General features: G+C 41.9%; 1 protein-coding gene across 2 annotated transcripts in view; it reads left to right on the forward strand.

Moving 5' to 3' along the window:
* HTT (huntingtin) overlaps nt 1–23,396 on the forward strand; it is a 157,735-nt gene that overhangs the window by 88,247 nt on the left and 46,092 nt on the right. For both annotated transcript variants that reach the window (XM_090035477.1, XM_090035478.1), the window contains 7 exons: nt 5,036–5,158; nt 5,914–6,149; nt 9,434–9,576; nt 15,841–16,048; nt 19,781–19,922; nt 21,040–21,219; nt 22,704–22,880. In XM_090035477.1, coding sequence (XP_089891603.1) covers nt 5,036–5,158; nt 5,914–6,149; nt 9,434–9,576; nt 15,841–16,048; nt 19,781–19,922; nt 21,040–21,219; nt 22,704–22,880 — 1,209 coding nt within the window. The remainder of the gene's footprint in view (nt 1–5,035; nt 5,159–5,913; nt 6,150–9,433; nt 9,577–15,840; nt 16,049–19,780; nt 19,923–21,039; nt 21,220–22,703; nt 22,881–23,396) is intronic.

Genomic DNA, 23,396 nt, shown 5'->3' on the forward strand with positions numbered 1-23,396 from the left:
TTACCATGCTAGTAAATGATAGGCAGGCTTGCTCTTTTATTTTCCTGTGGGAGAGGCACATAACTATGCTATTTTGTATGTTGCTCATTTTCAAAAAGAACTTTGAAAAACAATAATGCAAAATTGAAATTGTGTGCTGGAAGCCCAGATGGCTTCTATCTCTTGCCTAGTCTGGCGAGATGTGAGCAGTGGGGTACCCCAGGGCTCAGTCCTCGGGCCCGCACTGTTTAACATCTTCATCAGTGAATTGGATAAAGGGGTGGAAAGCATGCTGTCCACGTTTGCTGATGACACTAAGATGTGGGGCGAGGTGGACACACTTGAAGGGAGAAGGAGGCTGCAACTAGATTTAGGCAGACTACAAAAGTGGCCAGACGAGAATAGGATGGGGTTCAACGTAGATAAATGCAGGATACTGCACCTTTGGAGAAGCAATTCACAGCATACATACAGGCTGGGGAGTTCCTCCCTTGAAAGCACAGAGGCAGAACAGGATCTTGGAATCATTATTGACTCCAAGATGAACATGAGCCGCCAATGCCAGACCACAGCCAGCAAGGTCAGCCTTATCTTGTCGTGCATCCAAAGATGCATCTCAAGCTGGTCTAGAGAGGTGATACTCCCCCTCTATGCAACACTCTATGCGACCCTGGTCAGGCTGCAGTTGGAATACTGCATCCAGTAGTGGGTGCCACACTTTAAAAAGGATGTGGCCAGCCTGGAGAGGGTTCAGAGGAGGGCCACCCACTTGGTGAGAGGGCAGCAGGACAGGTCCTATGTGGAGAGACTGAGGGACCTGAACCTGTTCAACCTCAGCAAGAGGAGGCTGAGGGGGGACCTGGTGGCTGCCTACAAACTCATCAGGGGAGATCAACAGCAAATAGGTTTTCTCCCCAGCACCACCTGGGGTGACAAGGAACAGTGGTAATAAGCTGATGGAGAATAGGTTTAGGTTAGAGATCAGAAGGCAATTTTTCACAGTTGGGGTGGCCAAAAACTGGAACCAACTTCCTGGGGAAGTGGTCCTCACCCCTACCTTGGGCAAATTCAAGAGGAGGTTGGATGATCACCTGTCTGGAGTCTTGCGAACCCAGCATTCATTCCTGACCCTTGTTACTGTGAAGAACCCTAGGTTATCCTTGACATGTCTTGTGAGCCTTCTACTTGCTCTATCAGAGGGACCCAGGTCATTCTGAGGTCAGGAAAAAGGCCAAGGAAATATACCCAGGTCTGCTACAGGCAAAATAAGCCCCTTCTATCTGAGAGCACCTGAGACTAGCGGTTAGTGTGAGTGAAGATGGCTCAGCAATAGCCTTTTTTCCTACATAACCATGGAGACATGCCCTTTTGCTGCTTTTCAGCAGCAAACTAACTTAACTTCCAGTTTTCATTCTGTCCCTTACTCACTTGACCTTGGATCTTTATGTTTTTTGTCACTTGAGAGGGAATTGGGAGCTAAGGAGCTTTGTCCACTCTTACTTATAGACTTACCTCAAACTTATCTATCAGGGTTCATAACTTAGAGCTTTTTTTTTTTTGCTGGGACAGGGCAGAGCCAGGTGAAACAACAGTTCATTTATCCCACAATGACTGTACCACATTGGTACTGCAACTATGTTGTGCTTGTTATCTAGGCTGAAGATTCGGCTTTCGCAGATATCAAACCCTTATAGTATCATTAGAGATTCTGTTTCTGGCTAGGTTTTGAAGTCTTATCTGATGGTCATCTTCAGTTTGAAAAGTGACTTCTAAATCAGCTTTATCACCACTTGACCTGGCATTAGAACTGATATTGCAGACCAGAATTATTGTTTCTGAGGAGGAAGCCAACTCCTTGTCTACCTGTTTCCCAGACCAAAGTTGTGACCTCTCTGGGTGGCTCAGCGAGACTTCATTAGAGAGGGTTCCATCAAAGGACTCCAAAAAGAGGACTGGTATTTAAAAATATATCTTCTTTGTATCTCTTCAACGTAGATAAATGCAGGATACTGCACCTTGGGAGAAGCAATTCACAGCATACATAAACTCTGGATTTATGCTACCTTACTGAACCCTGTACTAAAGTTTTCCAGCTGTGTGCCCAGACCCAGAGCCTCATCTCTGAGAGAGCAAATATAGCCAGCTCCATCTAGCACTTCAGATCTCAGAAGCATGTCTAAAATCTCTCCCAACTGTGCAGTAAAAGATATCATCAGCGATATACTTCTCCTGCATGTTTTGTGGACTATCACTGCTACCAAAACATAGTTTATATTGAGGTAGTTTTAAAGTGGCCTTTGTTTAGGATTGTCCTGAAATTCCATCCTGGATCTGATGGAAAAACTTACTGACAGTGGTGTGGTCCTATGAAAAGGGTTTTTTTGTTTGTGGTGTTTTTTGTTTTGTGGTCCCAGCAAACTGTCACATTATGATCAGCTGTACTTCTAAGCCACTGCAGAATATTTTAAACTCATGAAAAAACTTACTAGTGCCCTTTCACCTGAAGGAATCTTCTCCTTTCCTGGAAAACTTTATCTTGGTTTTTTACTATTCTTTCAACTGACTTGTCAATGAAAATAACTTTTCTAGAGGCTGTTCCTTTTCCTAGGAGAGTAGGAGAAATCCAGGCTTCTTCGATTTATACCATATTCATTCGTAAGAACATACTCTGTCCTCTTAGGTCCTTCTGCAAACTTCTTCCTTTGATGGTCTTGAATTTTTACCTTGGTTAGGCCACCTAGTTAAACAAGGGTATTGTACAAGAGACCTGGAAAGGGTATAGTTGTTTTATGTAGAAAGGGAAAAAATTAACATAATCTAGACTATAGGCTTCTGCAAAAAGTGTTAGAAGACAAAATATGTCCAGTCAGTTGTGTGTTTCAGCTTGTATTCAGATTTACTGAGGCTGTCTACATGTGCAGTTAATGTGAAGCAATCAACTCTTGCATAGTTTGAGCCAGAGTAAACTATGCCCAGGTACAACGTCTGCATGTGTGCCCAGGACAGGAACAATTTGAGCCGTGGCAGAGCAGGCCTGGGCTGGCAGGGGGCATGGAGGGGGGTCAGCCTTGGGTCCTGTGTGGCAATATCGGAGGGGCTGGCTGGGGCAGGAGAGTGCTGAAGTGCAGAGCTGTGTGGCTAGGCAGGAGTCTGGTCCCTGTGTGTCTGGGCTGACCAGGCACAATTTATGCCCACAGTCAGCATCTATGCATGTATCTTATCGCAGTAAATTACCCTGATGTAAGATAGTACTGTCTTACGGCAGAGTTAATTTGTTTACTGCAGCATAATACCACCACGTGTAGGAGGTGACGCTTTACTCGACAGCTATTTACTCTGTAGTCAAGTGCACTTGTAGATGCGCTCAGTTGGGCAGCTAAGAATGTGTCCATTCCTTTTAGTGCCCAGGTAGCCGCTGTCGCTTTGTATATTTTTGTCAACTGTTGTGCAGTGGCCTATTTTACAAGCCATTTTAATGAAGGGAGGAAGTAAATAAAAACTGATTAACACCATTACCTTGAAACTGTTTCTTAGCCCCTGTGGTGTTTTTAATGACTGGGAGGTACCTTTTTAGGTTTCTTGTTTGCTTTCCTGGTTGCTCACTCTCAACCTTTTTTTAGCAGTTATACATGGCGGTATTGAATATAGGTATTCCCAGGACCAGGATTACAGCAAAACTTGAAAGATTCAACCCTTACTGTTTGTTGTTGGCAGACATCATTTCCATATGGAAAACTCACTGAAAACTCATAAACTAGTACAGCAGAATAACTTGCCCGGCTGAAGTCTCAGTGAGCAGCAGATAAGTCTTTTAGTCGGTTCTTGACTTTTGCAAGTTTTTGACTATCTGGGATCTCAGTTTCTGTGCAGACTGTGAAAACTGCACGGTATAGGGACCTCTTGTGTCATTCTGTAATTCTGTTGATAAACTATATCAAGCTTCATCTTAATTTGTTAGGTTTCTTGTCTCCAGTGCTTCATTTCTCAGCTATCGTGATTAGAAATTTTCTGATTTCTAGTATAAACTTATTCTTAGCCTAGTTGTATCCATTTGTTCCTGTGCTGCTGTTGTCCGTAATTTTAAAAGGGTATTTCCCCTTTCCTAGTGTTTACCTCCCCGGATGTATTTGTAGTGAGTAGCCATAACTTCTCTCAGCTTCCATTTTGCGAGGTTAAAACAAGCTGTGCTCTTCTACATTTTTCATTTATGAAACGGGCTCACTGTCCCCCTGTTCGTCTTGAAGGGCTTATGTTACCTTTTCCATTTGAATTTATGAAGAATTTATTGAACATGGGTGACCAGAACTGAATATAATATCCAGATGAGTTTGTGGTATGCTGTGTAAGCCTTGTAAGAGAGGCTTCCTTTCCTTTTTGATCTCAAAATCAAAAGTATAGCTTCAATATATGATTGGGGATAGAAGTCTTCCTGAACATCTGAACTGCAAGAAGAACACAGTTAACTTGAAAAAAGTCTTCTGGACAGCAATTTTTAACTTAACGCATAGGATCAATAAGTGAGAGAAAAGGAAGAAAATCCCCGTTTCTCCTGACTCTTTTTGGATAGGTTTTGCATATAGCTGTAGCAAAGAGATGCTGTTTAAAATAGAAAAGTATAATTGTAAAACCATGAAATTTAGCAGTAGGAGTTTAAACGTACTATCTTTCAACCTGTAGATTTTAAGTTGGTGTTCCTTAATGCATACCTTCCCATTGTTGCTTTGATGGTATCAAAACCAAAACTTAAATTTTGAGTAGTTTCCCAAAGATTCTATATAGTAATAAAATATATGTAAATGATATTTTTTTTCTTTAAACATTCCTAAAGGTGGTGGTGATCTGTGTACTAAAGGATGCAGCTATATTTATTCATGTAACACTTAATGGTTTTGATTTCTCTTGATTCTGCCCCTGAAATAGTCTTATTGCATGTACACAAACTTCACGTTTAAAAAAAAAAAAAAAAAAAAAGCGAACAAAATTGGTTATGCTAATTTTGCTGTTGTGTTCAATAGTGCTCATATGACTACTTTGCATTTTTTTTTCTTTTAAACAGATGCACATAGATTCCCATGAAGCTTTGGGAGTATTGAACACTTTGTTTGAAATTTTGGCTCCTTCATCTCTCCGTCCCGTGGACATGCTGTTAAGGAGTATGTTTGTTACTCCCAAAACAATGGTGAGTGATCAGTATTGTGGCTAAACAATGTAAACTTATGACTGCCCTTTATGGAGATTTGTGTATCAAGGAAAAGACAATCCTATACTTTCAAACATGGCAAAATAGTGGCAGGCATTATTATAAGCTTCTGCAACTTGTATAGCCTTTCCCAATTCTTGTTACCAAATTAACTTTAGTAGTTCCAGTGAATTCAAGTTCTAGTAAAGTTACCAACCTGGAGCTGTTTGGCCAGAAAGTTATACTTATGGGTTGGCCATTTTCCCCCTGTAATTCAAGGATGAGAAGGGGGATGGGTGGGCATTGTTTCCCTACTTGTATAAGAGGAATTCCATAGATTGGTTTATAGATCTTCTCTCATGTAAAAATTTAATCCCATTTTTGTATAATGATGAAAATCCCTTTCTTTCATTTTTGAAAGATAGGTATGTTTTAATGAAACATTTTTCACAGAAGTAAGTGTTGCAGAAGTGTACATTCCCCTAATTGCACTTGAGTTGCAGAGCATCAAGGGCTCTTAAAGCTGACATGATTTTCCTGAACTGTAAGTCTAAGCTAGTTGCTGGGAAGCAAGGCTCTGGGAGGTGAGAAGTCAGTAGAATTAAATGTTATGCGTCTGCTTTGAACTAACCTCTTTTGAGTTGTATAGGATATATTATTCTTGCAGTATCTCTGTCTGAGTTTCAGTTGACATTAAAAGAATGAAAAGTGCTGAATTTCTTGTGTGTGTGTTTTTTTGTTTTTTTTTTGATTAGGCATCAGTGAGCACTGTTCAGCTATGGATATCTGGAATCCTTGCTATCCTCAGAGTTCTCATTTCTCAGTCAACAGAGGATATAGTTCTGTCTCGTATTCAAGAGCTTTCCTTCTCCCCATACTTAATCTCACGTCAAGCAATTGACAGACTACGGTATGGAGAGAATGTGTCCACTCCTGAAGACCAATCTGAGGTGAAACAGGCTAAGTATATGCCTGAAGAGACATTTTCCAGGTATGTTATCTGCTAAATTTATAGCCTTTTGTATAACTTTTGGTGATGTATTAAGTATTGGAAAAAAATAACCAGTTGTAACTGGACAGCATCCAGAAACTTCTAAATGTTACTTGTATAGATGAGGAGCGGTGGTAAGCTGGGAAAGGAGCTTGTAGGGTAGAGTGGGCTGGGCTGCAGGTGGGCATATCATGTTGCGGGGTGGGGGGGATGAGAAATGTCTTTTGTTTTGGTCTTTTTTTTGCAAGCTTAATTGATAAGGCCAGGCATTATAGGAAACTGGAGGGGAAGTCCTGACCTCATTGAAGTCACTTCAGTGGAACCATAATTTCATCTTGGAAACTGACTCTTTTTTCTCACTTGCCTTAACCTGTCTTGTGGTGTAGGTGTCTGATAATCCTAAATTTCAGGATTTTTACTTGTCAAGAGTAAGGGCCAGTAAGGAATTCCTCCCCCTTCCTTTGGATTGTTGACTACAGCTAAATACAGCTAAAGCTGGGGTGTTATTCTGGTTTTTTTTGTTTTGTTTTGTTTTGTTGGTTTTTGACTGATGCTTCTGCTGGTGTTTTGAAATTTTCGAGGTTTTTTGATGTTTGATCTTGCTCTTCTGCTCAGGGTCATGCTGATTACCACATTTAGGGTCAGGAAGGAATTTTATTCCTTAAATCAGACTGGCATGAACTCTGGTGGCTTTTGTCTTCCTCGAGTGCAGGGCAGGACGCATTTTAAGACCATAGCAGTCATTAAACAAATACTATCCAACTTCTTCATGCAGATCATGGACACTGTATTTCCTCTTTTTTAACCTATTACATGTTTGGGGGGGTTCTTGTTACTTCAGGTGTTTGTGCCGGATTAAAGTGGTGGTTTGAGGATTATTTGCAAACTCCTGGGAATGGGTTTAATGGCTCATGAGATTCCTCCTAATTCAGTTCCACACTTGAACTTAAGTGACAAATGGGCAGGATGTCTTGAGTGACTTATTTTCTTTACTTGTGAAAATGAAAGAAAGGGTTACCTTTTTAAAACAATTGGAATCAAGAACTGTCTCGAGGAGGAGGACTTTAGCAAAGCAAGTGAGAAAATTTGGATGGGGTTAGTTGAAAATACTTTGGTTTTAACTGTAGAGGAAAAGGATCAGGATAGATTTTTAACCACCTGAGTGAAGGTTTGAGAAACTCATGAGAAGAGTAGGGTTCAATTTCCCTGCACCTTCCTTCAGTGAAGGGTGAGGATGGAGTTACATTTAGACTGGGTCTTTGGAGAGAGAGGCCAATTTAGAATGGTTTAAACCTCCTTATTTATCCAGATATACTCTTGAAACAGTCCTCCTTGAACAGTTCAGGTTTATATGCAGACACCAGACTGTCACAAGTATCTGGCCAGTCCTTCACGCTGTGCTGCTTTTCACCCCGCCCCAACCCTTGCACGGCAGCTGACTACTTGAGTATGCATCCAGAACTCTGTTGCCCCAACCTGCATTCCCTGCACTTGATCCAGTCTGCTGTCCTGGGCTGATTTGGGTTGGGGGTGACCAGGTGTGGTGCAGGGAGGGGAGGTACCCCTGCCTCTGGGTTCCTGGGGTGTTGGATTCTCTGCAATGCTGCCTCATGCCTCCCTAGCTTTTAAATAGCACTTTCCCCCAGCTGCTTGGTAGTCTCATTCCATTGGTGGAAGTTGACTAGGCTTTGGGGCATCCCAGCCCGATTTAGACTGGGGGGTTGCCCAGGTGGGTAGAGGGGACACCCCTGCTTCTGCATGCCCAGAAACCTGGACAGTCCCAAGTACCCAGCACTCCAGGAACACAGAAGCAGGTATTTTCTCACCTGGCCACTCCTAAGGAAAGTCTTATTAAGGCAATAGCCTGAGCAAGAGATCTTGGGCATCCCCCTGGAGTGCCCAGCCTTCTGGTAAGGGAGAAGCAGGTATTCAGGTAGGTCTTCTACAACTAACCAACGAGCCCTTTACTACCAAATTTGCCTGTGGTGCACCAAACTGGTACTTTGCCAGGAATGACGTTAACTTGATGAGTGACTTGGGAAAATGTCTTTTAAAAGCTATGAAAACTGTGACAGTCCCAGGGTACCCAGTTCTCAGCAACCCAGAAGCAGGGGTCCAGGCAGCCCTTCCCCCCCCATGCTGCACACTCCTGGGCAGCCCCAGTTGGGTGGTAAAGTGCAGGAATGGTCTTTATTGAACCTAGTGTTAGTGAGCAGGGGGACTGGAGAATTGCAGTTGTGGGCTGTCTGTCTTTTCCTTGGTGTCCAGCGAATCGGGGTCTTTCTCCCTTGCTCAGGGAATATTGGGGAAACTGTGGCATTTGCCACTGGAAGGCAAAATGGGCTTAGTATTCACTACCAAGCCCATCTGCCACCTCCTGGTGGCAGCTTAGCAACACTGGAGTACCTAAAAGGAGACTATTCTACTTGGAAACCTTGGCTTTTTAGGTGTGGGCACCTCTCAGTTGTGACTCTTGTGAACCAGTTCCCAGTCGGTGATATTCTTGAGATAGTTTGAGTGTTATATCTGCGTGCACCCTTAAATGCTAATTGAGGAATGGTACAGGGTGAATTTGAGATTTGGCAGGTAGGCTTTTAGTTTCATCCTTGGCTTTTGAATGATTATTCCATTGGCCATCTTCAGGTGATTTAATGCTGCTGCCTGCTAAGAATGTGGAAGCCACAGGGGAGATGGTAGTGCTTGGTGGTACAGTGTTGGGGGCTCTCAAACTGAGATGAGAGCAAGACTTTGTGTAAGGTAGGAAACTGGTCGTAATAGTCTAGTCTCAGTGCCTCATTTCACCTCTTATGTCTTGAGAGGTTGCCTTCATGTTAAATGGAAGGTGGGCAATTTTAATGAGATGGGTTATCAGTGATTTTGATAAAGATTGGGAGCTATAGAATAAAGACTTTGGGCCATCCTCTCACTTTGAGGTGGGAAAAAAACACCGCAATTTTGATCAAATTCTGCTTTGAAAAATAAATTTGACTGGAGCCAAGAACATGATCCTTGGGGACAGAGGAAGAAAAGGGATTTAGGGGAGAACAATTTAAAAATACATCCTGCAATATTTTTTCAGGGACACATTCCAAAGTTTAACTGAGTAGGAAAATACTAACTTGGAACAGATATGAAAACACATACACATGTGTTTTGAGGGCTTTTTTTTCTCACTGCTTTTTACAACTTCCATAGGGAACGGTTCATGTTGATCTAGTTGGTTTATATTGATATTTTACTTCTGTTAATTTTATGTACTTACTGTGTGTGTTGGTTCTTTCTAGGTTCTTATTACAGCTAGTGGGCATTCTTCTGGAAGACATTGTACATAAACAGTTGAAAGTGGATATGAATGAGCAGCAGCATACTTTCTATTGCCAAGAGCTGGGCACACTGCTTATGTGCCTTATACATATCTTCAAATCAGGTAATAATCTCAAAAAAGTTGTTTTGTAGCATAAGGGAAATTCTTCCTTGTTCTAAATCAGTTGTTTTGAGTTTTAAAATTTGTCTGTGTTGAGGATACTGGCTGTGTACAAAAGATCTCTCCTCTTCAGGATATTGCATGTCTCCATCAGACAGCCTTTTCAGATTGTTTTGTGTGTACCCCTTCTAGGACATTTCCGTGCTCCATTATTTCTGGTTTGTTCTAGAAAGAATAACTTTCTTCCACTTACACCTTCCTTTTAATTGTCTAAAAGATTCCAGTTAAGAAAAGCCAATCACTCTCCTAACTCTCAGGCTGGGTTTCCCATATTTCACCCAAACTAATGAGGCTTGTTACAGGCATCCAAGCCATCTAAGATTTTAAATACAAGCCTTGCAAATATAAGGTTAAAATCTTGCCAAGGTTGCCTTAGCTTTCCATTATTGTATAGAAATACAAATACATCTGGGAGTTCAGTTCCAGCCATGCGGTTAGAAAGGCAATTCAGTTTTAAAAGTGGTCCTAGGCATTCCTTTCATTAGGTGTTTGAACATTAGCTCTAGGAGAACAAGCCTTCTTGCCTCTAGTTCTAATTTCCTGTCTACACAGCTAGATGCTGCAGCCTTTCTTCTCTCTGCATTCTCTGCCCTTTTTTCTTTGATTTCTGGCTACTAGGACCTTCCTTTTTCCTTCTGATTTTCAGCCTGCAGTACCTGGCCCCTGGCAGCATAGCAGACTGGTTCCTGCTTAGTATGGCCTTTGTTCTGCCACCAGCCTGCTGTTCCACATGCTGTTTCCCCACAGACCTAAGGGGATCACAGTAGCACCAGAGCTTCTCCTGGAGCATTGCCAGCTAGCACAGATCAGCCTAAGCCACCTGCAGCTGCTCCACGTGTCTCCTATCCCCTTCCCTGTGACGGCTTGGTCTGATCCACCATCTGGGGTACACATGCTCTGCTCCTCTGGCTTGCACAGTCTTACCAGTCTGCCTTGTTTTCTGATGAGGATATCCTGGAGCCAGCTCAGCCCCCTCCCCCAAAAAGGTAGGCAAAGTATCCCTCCTCTACCCCAGAGTTTCTCCTTTAGAACTAAGGGCCTGAATCCTGGGTTCCTCTCTCTATTCAGAAGGGTCTCTTCTCTGTACCTCCTCTGGGGTAAGTACTATTTTTGAAGTACTGATTATGACAGCTCTATGGGGTTTGAGCTATCAATATCTCCTTGGGCATCTTGAGGCCTTTTATTTTACTTTTTTTGAGTGAGGTTCTACCGGGTGCTTGAATTCTGTCTATGTGCAGGGCTTCATGCCTGTCAGCCTCTTACCTTCTCCGGTCATTCAGCCTAGTTCTGTTCATTTGTGAATCATGTAGGTTCTGTCTGTGCAAACATATTGGGAGCACTTGTTCCAGAATAGCTGTTTCTGTATAACCACATATACAAGCTCTTGGTTTGGAATAAGTGCTTTACCCTTGGGAAGTGAATGACACAATAGTTGAGATTTAAACTGGTAGGGGGACACATACTTCTCTCACCCTTTGTCTATCCTATCTATTTAGTTGGTAGCAAGATCTGTACTTGTGATAACATCTTACTGTGCACAGATGGGCACCCACTCTGGTTGTGGCTTTTAAGCACTGCTCTAATACAGGCAGAGAGATGGAAATTCTCAAATCTCATTCACTTTTTTCTTAATTTCTAGAAACCTTGGGATGTGTAGCTCTTCAAGATGAGGAGAGGGGTCTTAATAAACTTGGCTTCTGTCTTTCCTCATGCTACACTGAGTGGAAATCTATGCCAGCTTATTCCTAACCATTCTGATAAATGTTCTCTTGGCTCTGATAAATGTTCTCTTGCCTCTTTTAGTCCCCTACCTGAGGGAGCTGCCAAGAACTGCAGTAGAGCAGATATTGAGGGCCTGAGAGAGAGAGAGTGCAAGTACCTGTCTTTTGGCATGGTGCTGTCCCACAAGCCTTTAGAACATAGCTAAACCCAAATATTAAACAGTCTAGGAGTAATTGGTGCTGTCATACCTAAATTTTAAATCTGCAGGGAAAGTTACCTAATCTGCAACTGAATTTTTCTAACCTTACTTTCATGTCTGTTGCCAAAAAAGGCATTGTGTTCCTTTCAGTTAACCATTAACACCTTAGCAGGCAAGCCATACAGAGGAGACTCCTCTGTATTGCCTCTGCACTAGCCTGGTATTTATTTACTAGCTGCTGTTCGCTGTTTGGTTCCCGAAAACATTACGTGTATTCCAGTAGATTATCAACAAGTGCTTCCAGACCCCATTCTTAGGAGTTTTGAAGATTTTTACCCTTTTAGGTGTATGTACTTAAAACTTTGGAGCAATTACTTTTTCACAGAATTGGAGTAGTTTAAACCTGCTTATGTGAACAAAACCAGGGTGAGCACAGAAGATAAAAAAATACCTTTTTACCACCAGTACAGAAAAGACAGAAGGTACCTATTGAGATGTGACAGTGACAGTCTTGTAATTTCTTATTCCTGCACCTTGGGCCTCCATAACATTGCCCTAGTGTAGTTTATTCAGAGTCATTTTAAAATCATCTTCCTTGTTTGACACAATCACAGAGTCTACATTTTCTTGGTCACACCCTTTCCATAAAATTCAAGGTTGTTGTCTTGTTCTTCAAGGCTATGTATACATTTCTGACCTGACTGATCTTTTCACTAATATCATCCCTGATCAACAGTTCATCCTCTTGTCCCTCAGCAATTGACAGAAAAGGGATGGTGCTATGGGGTGGTTGGGGCATTTATCTGGGACTTGGGAGATTTGGGTTCAGATTCGTGCTCTGCAGATTTCTTTTGTGGTCTTGGGCAAGTCACTTAGCCTGTCTGTTCTGTAGCTTCCTGTGCCCAAAATAGGAATTGCATAGCTTGTGTACAAAAGTACCAGGTATTTTAGCACAATCTTTCATGCCACTCTTAATGTTTGCAACCCGACCTGAGCAGCTGTGCTTAGCTACTGTTTTATTTCTTGAAGTCTTTCCTAAGAGATTCTTTTGCTGTGATTTGTCCACTTCATTAGAAAATTTGCTTCAACAGTCTCCTTTTTCAGAGGGTTCCTATAGCCAAACAACTTCTGACAGCATACATGTTTGGGTAAATGGACTCCACCTAATAGATGCATGCTGGAGCTGCTCAGTGCTTCGGGCTGATGCCCTTGTAGTTGAATTGTAAGGTCACAGGATTTGATAACTTCAGCTTCAGTTGTTTGCCTTTTCTGAATCCCCCTTGTTAACAGTGAATAGGAAGATAGATTGGAGAGCTGAGCTGGAGAGTATTGCTTCTGATATTCTGGTGGCTGCTTCTCTAACAGTCTTCACTTTGGTTTACTGGAGGGGAGCCAAACTTGCATCTCCATTACCAAGACTGCAAGAGTGTGAAGTATAGAAGGAGTGGTGTGAATGGAAAGGATGGAAGAGTTTCAGCTTGAGTTATTGATCTCCATTCCTGGTTTCACAGCAGGCCTGGCTTCCTGGCCCTTGTGAAAGTCATGTTCTTCCGCTCACAGCAAGTAATTTTTTCTATGGTGCTTTCATCGACAAATAATTGTTAAAACATTTATGAAATAGGGTAACATAATCATCCATGATGGAAAAATCTCAGTGCTCTTGTTTGAAACTGGGGTTGGGAAGTGTGGGGTGAGATCAGGTCAGGTGCCATACAGCTTGTGTTTTTTGTGCAGTAGGCCCAGGAGCAAGCACTTGGGAGCAACTGGATTAGCAGGAGCTTGTCTACTCAGACCTGCTTCCTAGCTCCATTGCCAATTTCTTGGGCTTTGTGTTTCCCCTTTATTCCTATCCTGACTCTGCTTGCCAGCCTTTCCTTTTCCCCACATAGTGGTTAAGAGTTTTTATCAAACTCCTTTCTAGTAAACCATCCTAAGGCTTCTCACTTTTCGCCTTAACACTTCCCTTACTGCTTGGCTTGGAAAGGAAGAGTTAGTTACAGCCTTTCTGTGTAAAGTGTCCCATTTTCCAGAGGAGAGATTTTCTCTGAGCTGGATTTCTAATACTGTCTCTCTAAGCACTTGGAGGGAAACATGCATTCATTGCCTCTGGCTTCTCCTCGTAGCCCTGTTTGATGTGGGACGTTGGGGCCTTAAGATTCTTGAAGCTGAAATTAAGAACTCGTGTCTGGAGAGCAAATAGTATTGAATTACTTAACTGCTTGTTACTTTGCTTTTCCTGGTTTGCACTATTGGGAAACAAAGTTTAGCAACCTCACAACTTACCTATTGCCTATTCAAAGAGTGTGGAAATTATTCACGCGTAGTATTAAGGTGTATATGTGTAATTGGCCCTTGAATGACTCTCTTACATAACGACTTAGAAGCTTGACAGCAGGGCATGTTAAAGCACCCAAGCAATCATCACAGTTTAGAAGTCTAATCTCAAAATCTTTTTATTTAGGAGCAAGGGTACTATTTGTCACTCATAACCAGGGATCCTGGTTTTCCCTGTTTAAACGCATCCAAAATTCTCTGATTTTTAAACCCCCCCAAATCCACATTTTTCTGCAATTTTAAAATGAAAACAGATGGATATAGATACCAGTTGAACGCTATATTTTATTGATATTTACTATTTTAAAGCAATTTGGAAGCCTACCAGTGCCTTAATAATTATAACAGAATAAATTCTAAATACCTATATATTTTGGCATTTCACTGTTTTGTTTTGCTCCCCTGCCCCCTTCGCTCACCAGGATGCAGATCCCCAGCTATAGCTGTTGCCCCCCGCTGCTTTGTGGCACTGAGCAGCCCTGATATGCTGGTGCCCTGCTTATGCAATTGTCCTTCACTGCGACCCACAGCCCCCACCCCCTGACCTGCTGCCCCCCATCTCCAGGCCCCAGCTTCCCAGTGTGTGGGACAGAGGGCATGTGGGCATTCATCATAGGCAATATGGGAGGGCATATGCCCCTCCAGACTTCTGTGTAACACAGTATTTGGAGGGAGTGCTATGCTGCCATGGCCACCAAGGTGAGGCATTGTGGTGACAGTGGTGCAGAGTTGTTGTGTGTGTGTGTGTCCCTGCCGGTGCTGCCTGCTTACAACACTTATGGTTGTTGCACACCATCACTGAAGGGTATTTGCGTGTCTTAATTGTGTTTTCCAGGCCTTTAACATGCTTTAAGTTTAGACTTAATGCTGGATGTCATGAGTTTGTAACACTTGCTTTTGGTATCATTGACCATGGCTCCCTCTTCCTGCAGTTTTTGTCTGGGAAACATGAAAAGTACTATCAAAACAGTATTGTTGAGCTATGGCCGTGTATTGTCCTGACTGCTGTTTGTGTGTTATATATAACAGTACTAGAAACTGCCAGGTTACGGTTGCTAAATCTTCTTAAGTTATTTTAAACAGTTGGGAAGCCAGTGGACATAGTTGAGGACATCTTTTTAACTAATGGAAAACATGAAGCTATGTTCATGACCAAGGCAAGCCACTAGATAGGAGGTGGGTAGAGGGGCATCTTGTAGATCAAAGAAATCAGTGATATAAGCTTTTGTGAGCCAAATTTTTATCTGATGAAGTGAGTTTGGGTTCATGAAAGCTGAAGTGTCTCTAAGTTAGTTAATCTATAAGGTGCCTCTCTACCCTGCCTTCTGGCCTGATTTCAGATGAATCCAGCTAACTACCTCCCAGATCACTAGATGGCACACTTGCTGCACGTGAAATTAGTATATGTGGAGATAGCAGCAGTTTAGGGATGATGCTGCAATTTCAAAATACATGGAACGTGTTCTGGATTTTGTTATTTCTCTGTCTGAGAACAGTCAACTCCAACCCCAATACAGAGCAGTTCTGGCTTGTTCACAGTGCACTGGAGCCACGTGGCTTCATTCTGATGCTTTGCCTTGCAGACAGAGCTGTCATGCAGAGCTCCTTCTTTTTCTGTTTTTTACCTTGTATTCTGCATTTGAGAAGCAGTTAAGAAATACTTTCCCCCCTGTTCTTGCTTTCATTTTCAGATAAAAGGGGCCTTTGTTACAGGAATGGCCCACAAACAGAGCACCTCCCTTCTGTTTTTCTTCCTCCCTGCCCCCTTCCCAGTAGGGACAAAAAAGGATGAAAGGATACAGGCAATTTATCTCCCTCATGTGAGTGACATAGCTGGATTTTGAAGTAGCCACTCATTGTCATTTTTGAATACTTCTCAGTACAAATGTATACTTCTCACTACAAATTTTAGCTTGCTCACTGTCCCTTTTAATGCTTCTGTTCTTTTTCAGGAACATTCAGAAGAATCACAGCAGCAGCCACCAGGCTTTTTACAGGAGATGGATCTGATGGTAGTTTTTATACCCTTGAAAGCCTGAGTGGTCTTGTTCAGGCCATGATTCCCACACATCCATCCTTGGTACTGCTCTGGTGTCAAATCCTTCTTCTCGTCAATTACACCAACTACAGCTGGTGGTCTGAGGTGCATCAGACTCCAAAGTAAGGCTGTTTCATGACATCTGGGGTATGCAATTGTAGGACTGATTCAAGTTATCCTTGGGTATTGCAGTTGGTTCAAAGTTGTTTTTTTTATGTAGCCTGTATAACTCTGTTGGTAAAGAAAACATTGTATAAACTTATAACTTGTTAAATGACATGCTATTTAGATTTTTACAAGCAGAAATAGTTTGGCATGTTGAAGTATAGACTCAGTCTTTACAGGATGTTTTTAGGACAGTAAAATCTGTTTCAGAACAAGCCAGACATTAAACTCCATAATTGATGGCCCTTCTGGAAAGCTCTGCTAGAAATTTCTCCTGTTCAAATGGAGGATACTGCACCACTTTTGAATACAACTGTTGACATGTACTGAAGAAGGGGCAGTTGGATTCCAGGGCACTTGTACTTGTAGATCAGAATCAGCATCTTAATTTTCCCTCTACCTGGTAGTCAGCCAGTGCAGATCACAGAGGGTAATTTAGTCAGTAAACAGCACCTGCGTGAGTCTTCTATTCAGAATTGGCTTGTTTTCACATAGTCTTAGAATATTAATATATCAGAGTAGAAACATTGCAGTAGTTCAGTCTGTGGGTATAGATGCATGGCACAATAACTGAAATAATTTATTCCAGTTTTTACTCTGTAGTAAGAAGTAAATATTGCCTTCTCTTCCAGTCTATAGCTGCCTGGAATAAGTGCTGTTATAGTACCTAGCTACTAGGTGGAAGGGAAGCTGGTTTGCACTGAGCAGATGCCTACTCTGGGGTTTAAAATGATTGGGACAGGAGTGCTAGACTCATTTGGCTCTGGGAATGGCAGCAGTGGCATTAAATCTTGCAGCTGCTTGAGCCTCTGTTTTAGTGTGTTTCTGGAATCTAGAGAGGTAACAGCGCTGCTGCTAGCTGCCTCTTTTCCCCTGCTGCTGATTTTTAGTCATTGGGGTGACTAACAATCCTGATTTTGGGCAGAGGACAAGGAGGGGGAAGTGGTTGATGTGCAAGTGGTATTAACTCCCTGGGTTCTAGAGCCATGTTGAGACGGCAGCTATGGGGATTAATGCTGCTGATGCTGGGACCCTTGTAACCATGGTGACAAGCCCAGTACATGAGCCAAATCCAGCCTGCAGCGGTGGGTGGTTCAGCACGTCTTGTGGGATGGATGACCCACCTTGTAGGTTTCATCTGGCCTGTGGGCCATATGTTTAGCATCCCTGGACTCGGGGAACAGGTATATAACATCCCATGTAGTAACTTTTCCACATAATAAAGTTACACATTTTTATAAGAGTAACTGATGTACTGTCTGAACCTTTTGCGTGACAGTAGTATGGATGATGGGAGTGAGGTCTGTATGTGAAAGAAAAGATCAAAGACCTACACTTAGGAATAGATTTAAAAATAAAATAAAATCAGTCTGCTAATAATCTAATAGAATATCAGTTTAAATATCAAGCTGTTAAGCATGCACTAAGTGCTTTGTATGTGAAAGTATAGACTCAGTTTTGCCAGGGTGCTTTTAGGCCAGTAAAATCTGTTTCAGTACAAAGCAGATAATATGCCATAATTAATGGCCCTTCCTGAAAAGTCTACCGCAATTTTATCCTATTTAAGTGGAGGAGGCTCTACCTCTTCTGAATATAACTTGACACGTGCTGAAGTAGGGGCAGTCAGATCCCAGAACCCTTGTGCTTATAGTATTAGCAACTTATTTTATCCTCTAAGTACTTCAAATATGCACTGCTTGATATTTATACTGATATTCTGTTAAATGAATACTAGAGTTGTTGGTATAAGATGACTGGCTCTTTGGATGCAGGAAGAGCAGTGGTTGTGATGTACCTTGACTTTAGCAAGGCATTTGATACAGTCTCCCACAACATTCTCACCAGCAAGCTAAGGGAGTATGGGTTGGATGAATGTATTCTAAGGTGGCTAGAAAGCTGGCTTGATCATCAGGGTCAGATGCCTAGTTAGCAGCTGGTATCAAGTGGAGTGCCCCAAGGGTCAGTCTTGGGGCTGGCTTTGTTTAATATAGTCATCAGTGACCTTGCAAATGGGGTGAACGGCACCCTCGGCAAGTTTGCAGATGACTGGGGGGGGCAGGGGGAATTGGAAGGAGTAGTAGAGGGGGAGTAGTAGATATGCTGGAGGATAGGGCTAGGATTCAGAGAGACCTTGACAAACTGGAGGATTGGATAAAAAGAAGTCTCAAGAGGTTCAATAAGGACAAGTACCAGCTGGGACCCGCACGCACCGGCCTGACTCCAGCCCACCCCTCACGTGCTCTGGACCAACCCACCCATGATGAGCAGCAGCAGTGGCAGCTGCTGGGGAGAAGCTGCTGCTTGTCATGGGCGCCACTGCTGAGCCCTTCTTGCTGCAGCTACCTGGAGCCTGCACCTGGGCTACCCTGTGGCTCCTCTCCACTGCCCCACTGAGCAGCTCATAGGTGGTGCTGGTGGCAGTGGTGACTGCAGTGGAGAGGAGCCCCAAGGCAGCTTGGGCACAGGCTTTGGGTGGCTGCAGGAAGGGCCCAGCAGCAGTGATGGGAAGCTGCTGCTTTTCCCCTGTGCCTAGCAGCAGCTTCTGCCTGGGTGCTGCTGCCATTCATTGTAGGCAGGTTGATCTGCACCAGTCATGGAGCTGCCCAAGGCCAGGACTGTCCTCTCAGGTCCTGGCTGGTCCAGAGCTGGTCTACTCCAGTTGGAGGGGCCAGGGCCAGGGCTGTGCGCATGAGTCCCAGCCAGTATCCATGGGGCTTGAAGGAACTGCTGCAGCCTGGGCTGCCTAGAAATGGAGTCCAGCTGCGGAGCCACCCCAGCCTTACTGCGTGCCTGGAAGTGGCAGGACACGGTATGGGCCAGATTGTCCCTCAATCCCGCCTGGCCAAGGAACTAAGTCTGTTTGCAGGCCAGATCTGGCTTGTGGGCTATATTTTGCTTAACCCTTGGCTGGGCTCTTCTCAGCGGTGAAGGATGAGAGAACAAGAAGCAACAATCTCAAGTTGCAGCAAGGGAAGTTTAGGTTAGATATTAGACAAAAAAAACTTTCTCACTAGGAGGGTAGTAAAGCATTGGAATAAGTTACTCAGAAAGGTTTTTGAATCTCCATCCTTGGAAGTTTTTAGGACGTGGCTAGACGAAGCCTTGAGGGAGGTGATATAGTTGGGGGTGGTCCTGTTTTTGAGCATTGGGTTGTCCTGGATGACCTCTTGAGATCCTTTCCAAACCTAAATTTCTATGGTTCTATGATTATTAAATCTTTTCCTAATCATAGGATTCAGGGTGTTGTCTGGCAGATGCAGACCTCACTGCTGTCATCCATACTTAACTAAGTGCAGAGGAACACTTAGTGTTCTGAATTAGTGAAGGGGTTAATTAAACCTCTGCCACTTATTCCTGTTGTTTCTTTAGATGACAAACGTTCCCTCTATTTTCTCTGTTGGGGGTTTCTCTATATTAGGTATATTAGGTACTTGAGTGCTCTTACTGGATGGGGTAGGAAGATTTTGAGGTAGATTTTGTTGTTATATTGATTGTGTCACTGTTGATGATTTTAGCAGTCCCTTTGGAATACATATTGAACAAGAAGGGTGATAATGTTCTGTACGAGAACAAAGAATTAATACAAAGGGAAAAATATCTGTTTCAAACTGAAGAAGTGTTTAAAATGAAAAATTTAAGTATTTGTTCTTATAAAAAGTTTAACAGTGAAATGTAATGTATTTCTGCAGGAGACACAGTCTTTCCAGTACTAAACTGCTCAGTCCTCAGATATCTGGAGACAGTGATGAATCTGATTCAGAATCCAAACTTGGCATGTGCAATCGCGAGATTGTACGAAGAGGAGCGCTTATTCTTTTTTGTGACTATGTTGTAAGTTTTTAGAACTGAATTTAATTTTTTTTTTACTTCATTTGGAATCTTAGTTCAGTTGACAGGCTGTTTTTTGTCATTTGATATGGATATGGTGATTATTTTAAATGTGAATCACTATAGGGGAGAAGTGAAAAAATTCCAGGGCAGCTAGCAAATATGTTGAGATATCAGATGCCACTGTAGAAATCTGCTACTTCTTTCTTAGTATGGATTTCTTACTATGTCTTTCTCATTATGATTATTAGTATGGTTTATTGTAAATACTAAATGCATCACCTTAGGCATTTTCTCTGTCTTCAGTGAATTTGAGCCTCTAAAAAGGGATGCTTTTAAAGTAACAGATTAATCTTTTGGAACTTGTACTCTTGTACATATCTTAGGTACAGGTTAAACCCAGGTTTGATTCCCCAGTTGGACTAAATGATCTCTTGAGGTCCCTTCCAGCCTTACTGTACCTTTCTATGAAGTTCAGTACCTCTACTGGAGCTCTTGGCAGTGTTTCACCTCATAGTTCTTATTTTTGTCCTTTACACAAATTAGAGTTTAACTAATTTTATTCAGGCTCTCGTGGAGAGGCCAGCTCCCAAGTGCTCACTCTGAAGCAGTTGCATGAATGGGTTTATCTACTGATTTTTGTTACTATTTCCAGAAGTGATTTGGTTTTATGTGGAAAAACATTTAACTGTTGAAGACATAGTACAGCTGCAGTGAATAACACGAGCTGTTTTAAAAGGAAAAATAAATGTCAGAAACACTTCTGCCATATACTGTAAATCCATCATTCTTTTTAACAGTATTAAATGCAGGATCTTTGGCTTTTTGCAGGATCTTTGGGGGTTTTTTTTCCTTTTCTTTGTCCTTTACCTGGTTTCATGATCTGCAAAGTAATGGATATCGACTTCAAATTATTTGCAACAAGATCAAATGAACTTGAAAAACAAGTGCTTGACCAAATGATTGATAAAATGTTGAAATAACCTCTGATAAAGAGAATTATTTTATGCATAAATGAGTATTTACTTTACATTGTATTGCTTCAGATTTTTTTCAGACATGAAATGCTTACAGTCAGTAATATTGGGATTAGGAATCAATTTTACTTTTTGCCCCATAGTGTCAAAATCTACATGATTCAGAACATTTGACCTGGCTTATTGTGAATCATGTTCAAGATCTGATTAATCTATCTCATGAGCCTCCAGTACAAGACTTTATTAGTGCTGTTCACAGGAATTCGGCTGCCAGTGGTCTTTTTATCCAGGCTATTCAGTCTCGGTGTGAGAACCTCGCAACTGTAAGTCTCATTTGACCCCCCCCTTAATAATGTCATAGTTAACAAGAACAAACTATATTTGAAAAACATGTACAAGACCCAGCAATGAAAATGTAATCAACTCCTATGTACTCTTATTCTGGAAGTGTTTATACAAAGCACATTAGATTCCATATTTGTCTCAGCAATTTTTATATTACATATGCTCACTTTAACAAAGGTGAACCCCCCCCCCCAATTTCTGCTCCTATAATTTGAACAAGGAATTAGTCAAATTGTGCTCCTTTCTGTGCATCGTTATAAGTAATAATGTTACAGAGTGAAATTTAATTCCTCAATTTGTTGTTGTTCTGTTTTCTTTGCTGTTTTACTCAGTGGCTCTGGTTCTAACAGGTGGCAAACTAGGTAACAGTTCTGCTGCTGCTTCCTAAGGAAGAATAGGTTCCAGTTCACTTCCGTGTGAACCCTGACAAGGCTAACAAGCAATAAAAATCCATATTTTGGCTCATGCTGTCTTCTACAACCTATTAATGGGCTGTGCTTTCTTGCAGATTTCTGAGCAGTCTTTCCATAGCAACTTGCTCCTGATTCCTTTGACAAACATAATTATCTAAGTCCAATCAGAAGCATGGGGTGGTTGCTATAAAGTGGGTTGGTGCACATGTGTTTTTGAAAGTGGACAGAGCTAAATAATCCTAAATTAGACTTTTTAGTTTGTTTCTTTTTTTAAGAACAAGCTCTATTATTCAGATTTCTTTTTCAAAAGTAGGGTAGCTAGGCTTTAATTTACAAGTGCTTGAATGGATTTTCACAAACTGCTCATAAAGCAAAATAATTATCTTGTATTTCTGTCCCCTTATGCAGATATCAGGTACTGAGGTTCTGAAATATTCTTTCTGCTCTTAATTACTACTATAATCCCCTTCTCTTCTGTTCTCATTTCACCTTCCCTTCCCCTCTACTGCTAAATATGCACAGTCTGTTATATGTTAAACATGAGTGAATTTCATAAGATGCTGCTTTTTTACTGTCTTGCTCATTTAAAATGTATCACTTTCAAAGTTCTCTGTCACTCAAAACTCTCTACCTTTCTTTTTCTATAACTACACCCAAGTCTGGACTTCTGATCTCATAATTTGTTCATTCAGCACTTCAGACTGCACATTTGTAGTAGAAACATAAGGTTGTAGGCACAGTTAAAGTAGCACAATTATTGTTCAACAAGTACTGTCCTTTTTACTTTCTAAAAATTTAAAAAAATAAAGTAAACCTAAGAGATTATATCATTTTTCATATAATCTATTAATAAGTATGACATTTGGTTATTTATCTACTACGCTTGATTTATAACAATTATTCCTTAAGCCTGTGAGCTCATAAAGATAGAAACCCAGTTCCTTGATTAGCACAGTCCTTTTTTTTTTTTTTGTTCCAGTACCTTTTTGTTTATGCTTTAACACAGCTGCATGTTAAAACCAATTTAACTGTTTTGTTTCATTATTTAGCCAACAACTCTAAAGAAGACCCTGCAATGTCTGGAGGGGATTCATCTCAGCCAATCTGGTGCTGTCTTAATGTTGTATGTGGATAAGCTTTTATGTACTCCATTTCGTGTGCTGGCTCGCATGGTTGATACACTTGCTTGTCGTCGAGTAGAAATGCTGTTGGCTGCAACTTTACAGGTGGGAAAATAAGCAAATATATTTGTCTTTAAACTAGACTTGCTAATATTGGCAATTTGAATGTAATTTTTAATGAAAGCATGTTTTTAATGACTTGACTGAAAAATCCATATTTCTCATTTAGAGTATGTGTATATGGCATGTGATTGAGACCATGGACAGGCATTACATTTATATTGGGAAAATTGCCTTTTTCCCAGCACACACAAATAGTGTACAGGTGTTTAAAAGGGTTTTTGAAGGAAGAAAACCAGCTCTTTCAAGTTGAAGATAGTACCACCGACAGTTCCTCGGAAGAGAGAAGTTTTCTAGTGCCACTTGTAATGATGATGCGTTTCTCTGGCACTTGGGGTCCTTTGCACCCCCAGTATCCCACAATCCTACATCCTCCCTTCAGTGGGGAGGGAAGAAGGGAGAGCACTGGCTCCCTGATGGCCCACTTGGCGGTGAAATGTCAGGGAGCCCTGCTGGCACCCTACTGCAGTGCTTGAATAGTGCCCAGCTGATTCCTGCTCT

The sequence above is a fragment of the Crocodylus siamensis genome, chromosome 2 (assembly GCF_052110815.1).
Source record: "Crocodylus siamensis isolate JL-2025a chromosome 2, ASM5211081v1, whole genome shotgun sequence".
Classification (NCBI taxonomy): Eukaryota; Metazoa; Chordata; order Crocodylia; family Crocodylidae; genus Crocodylus; species Crocodylus siamensis.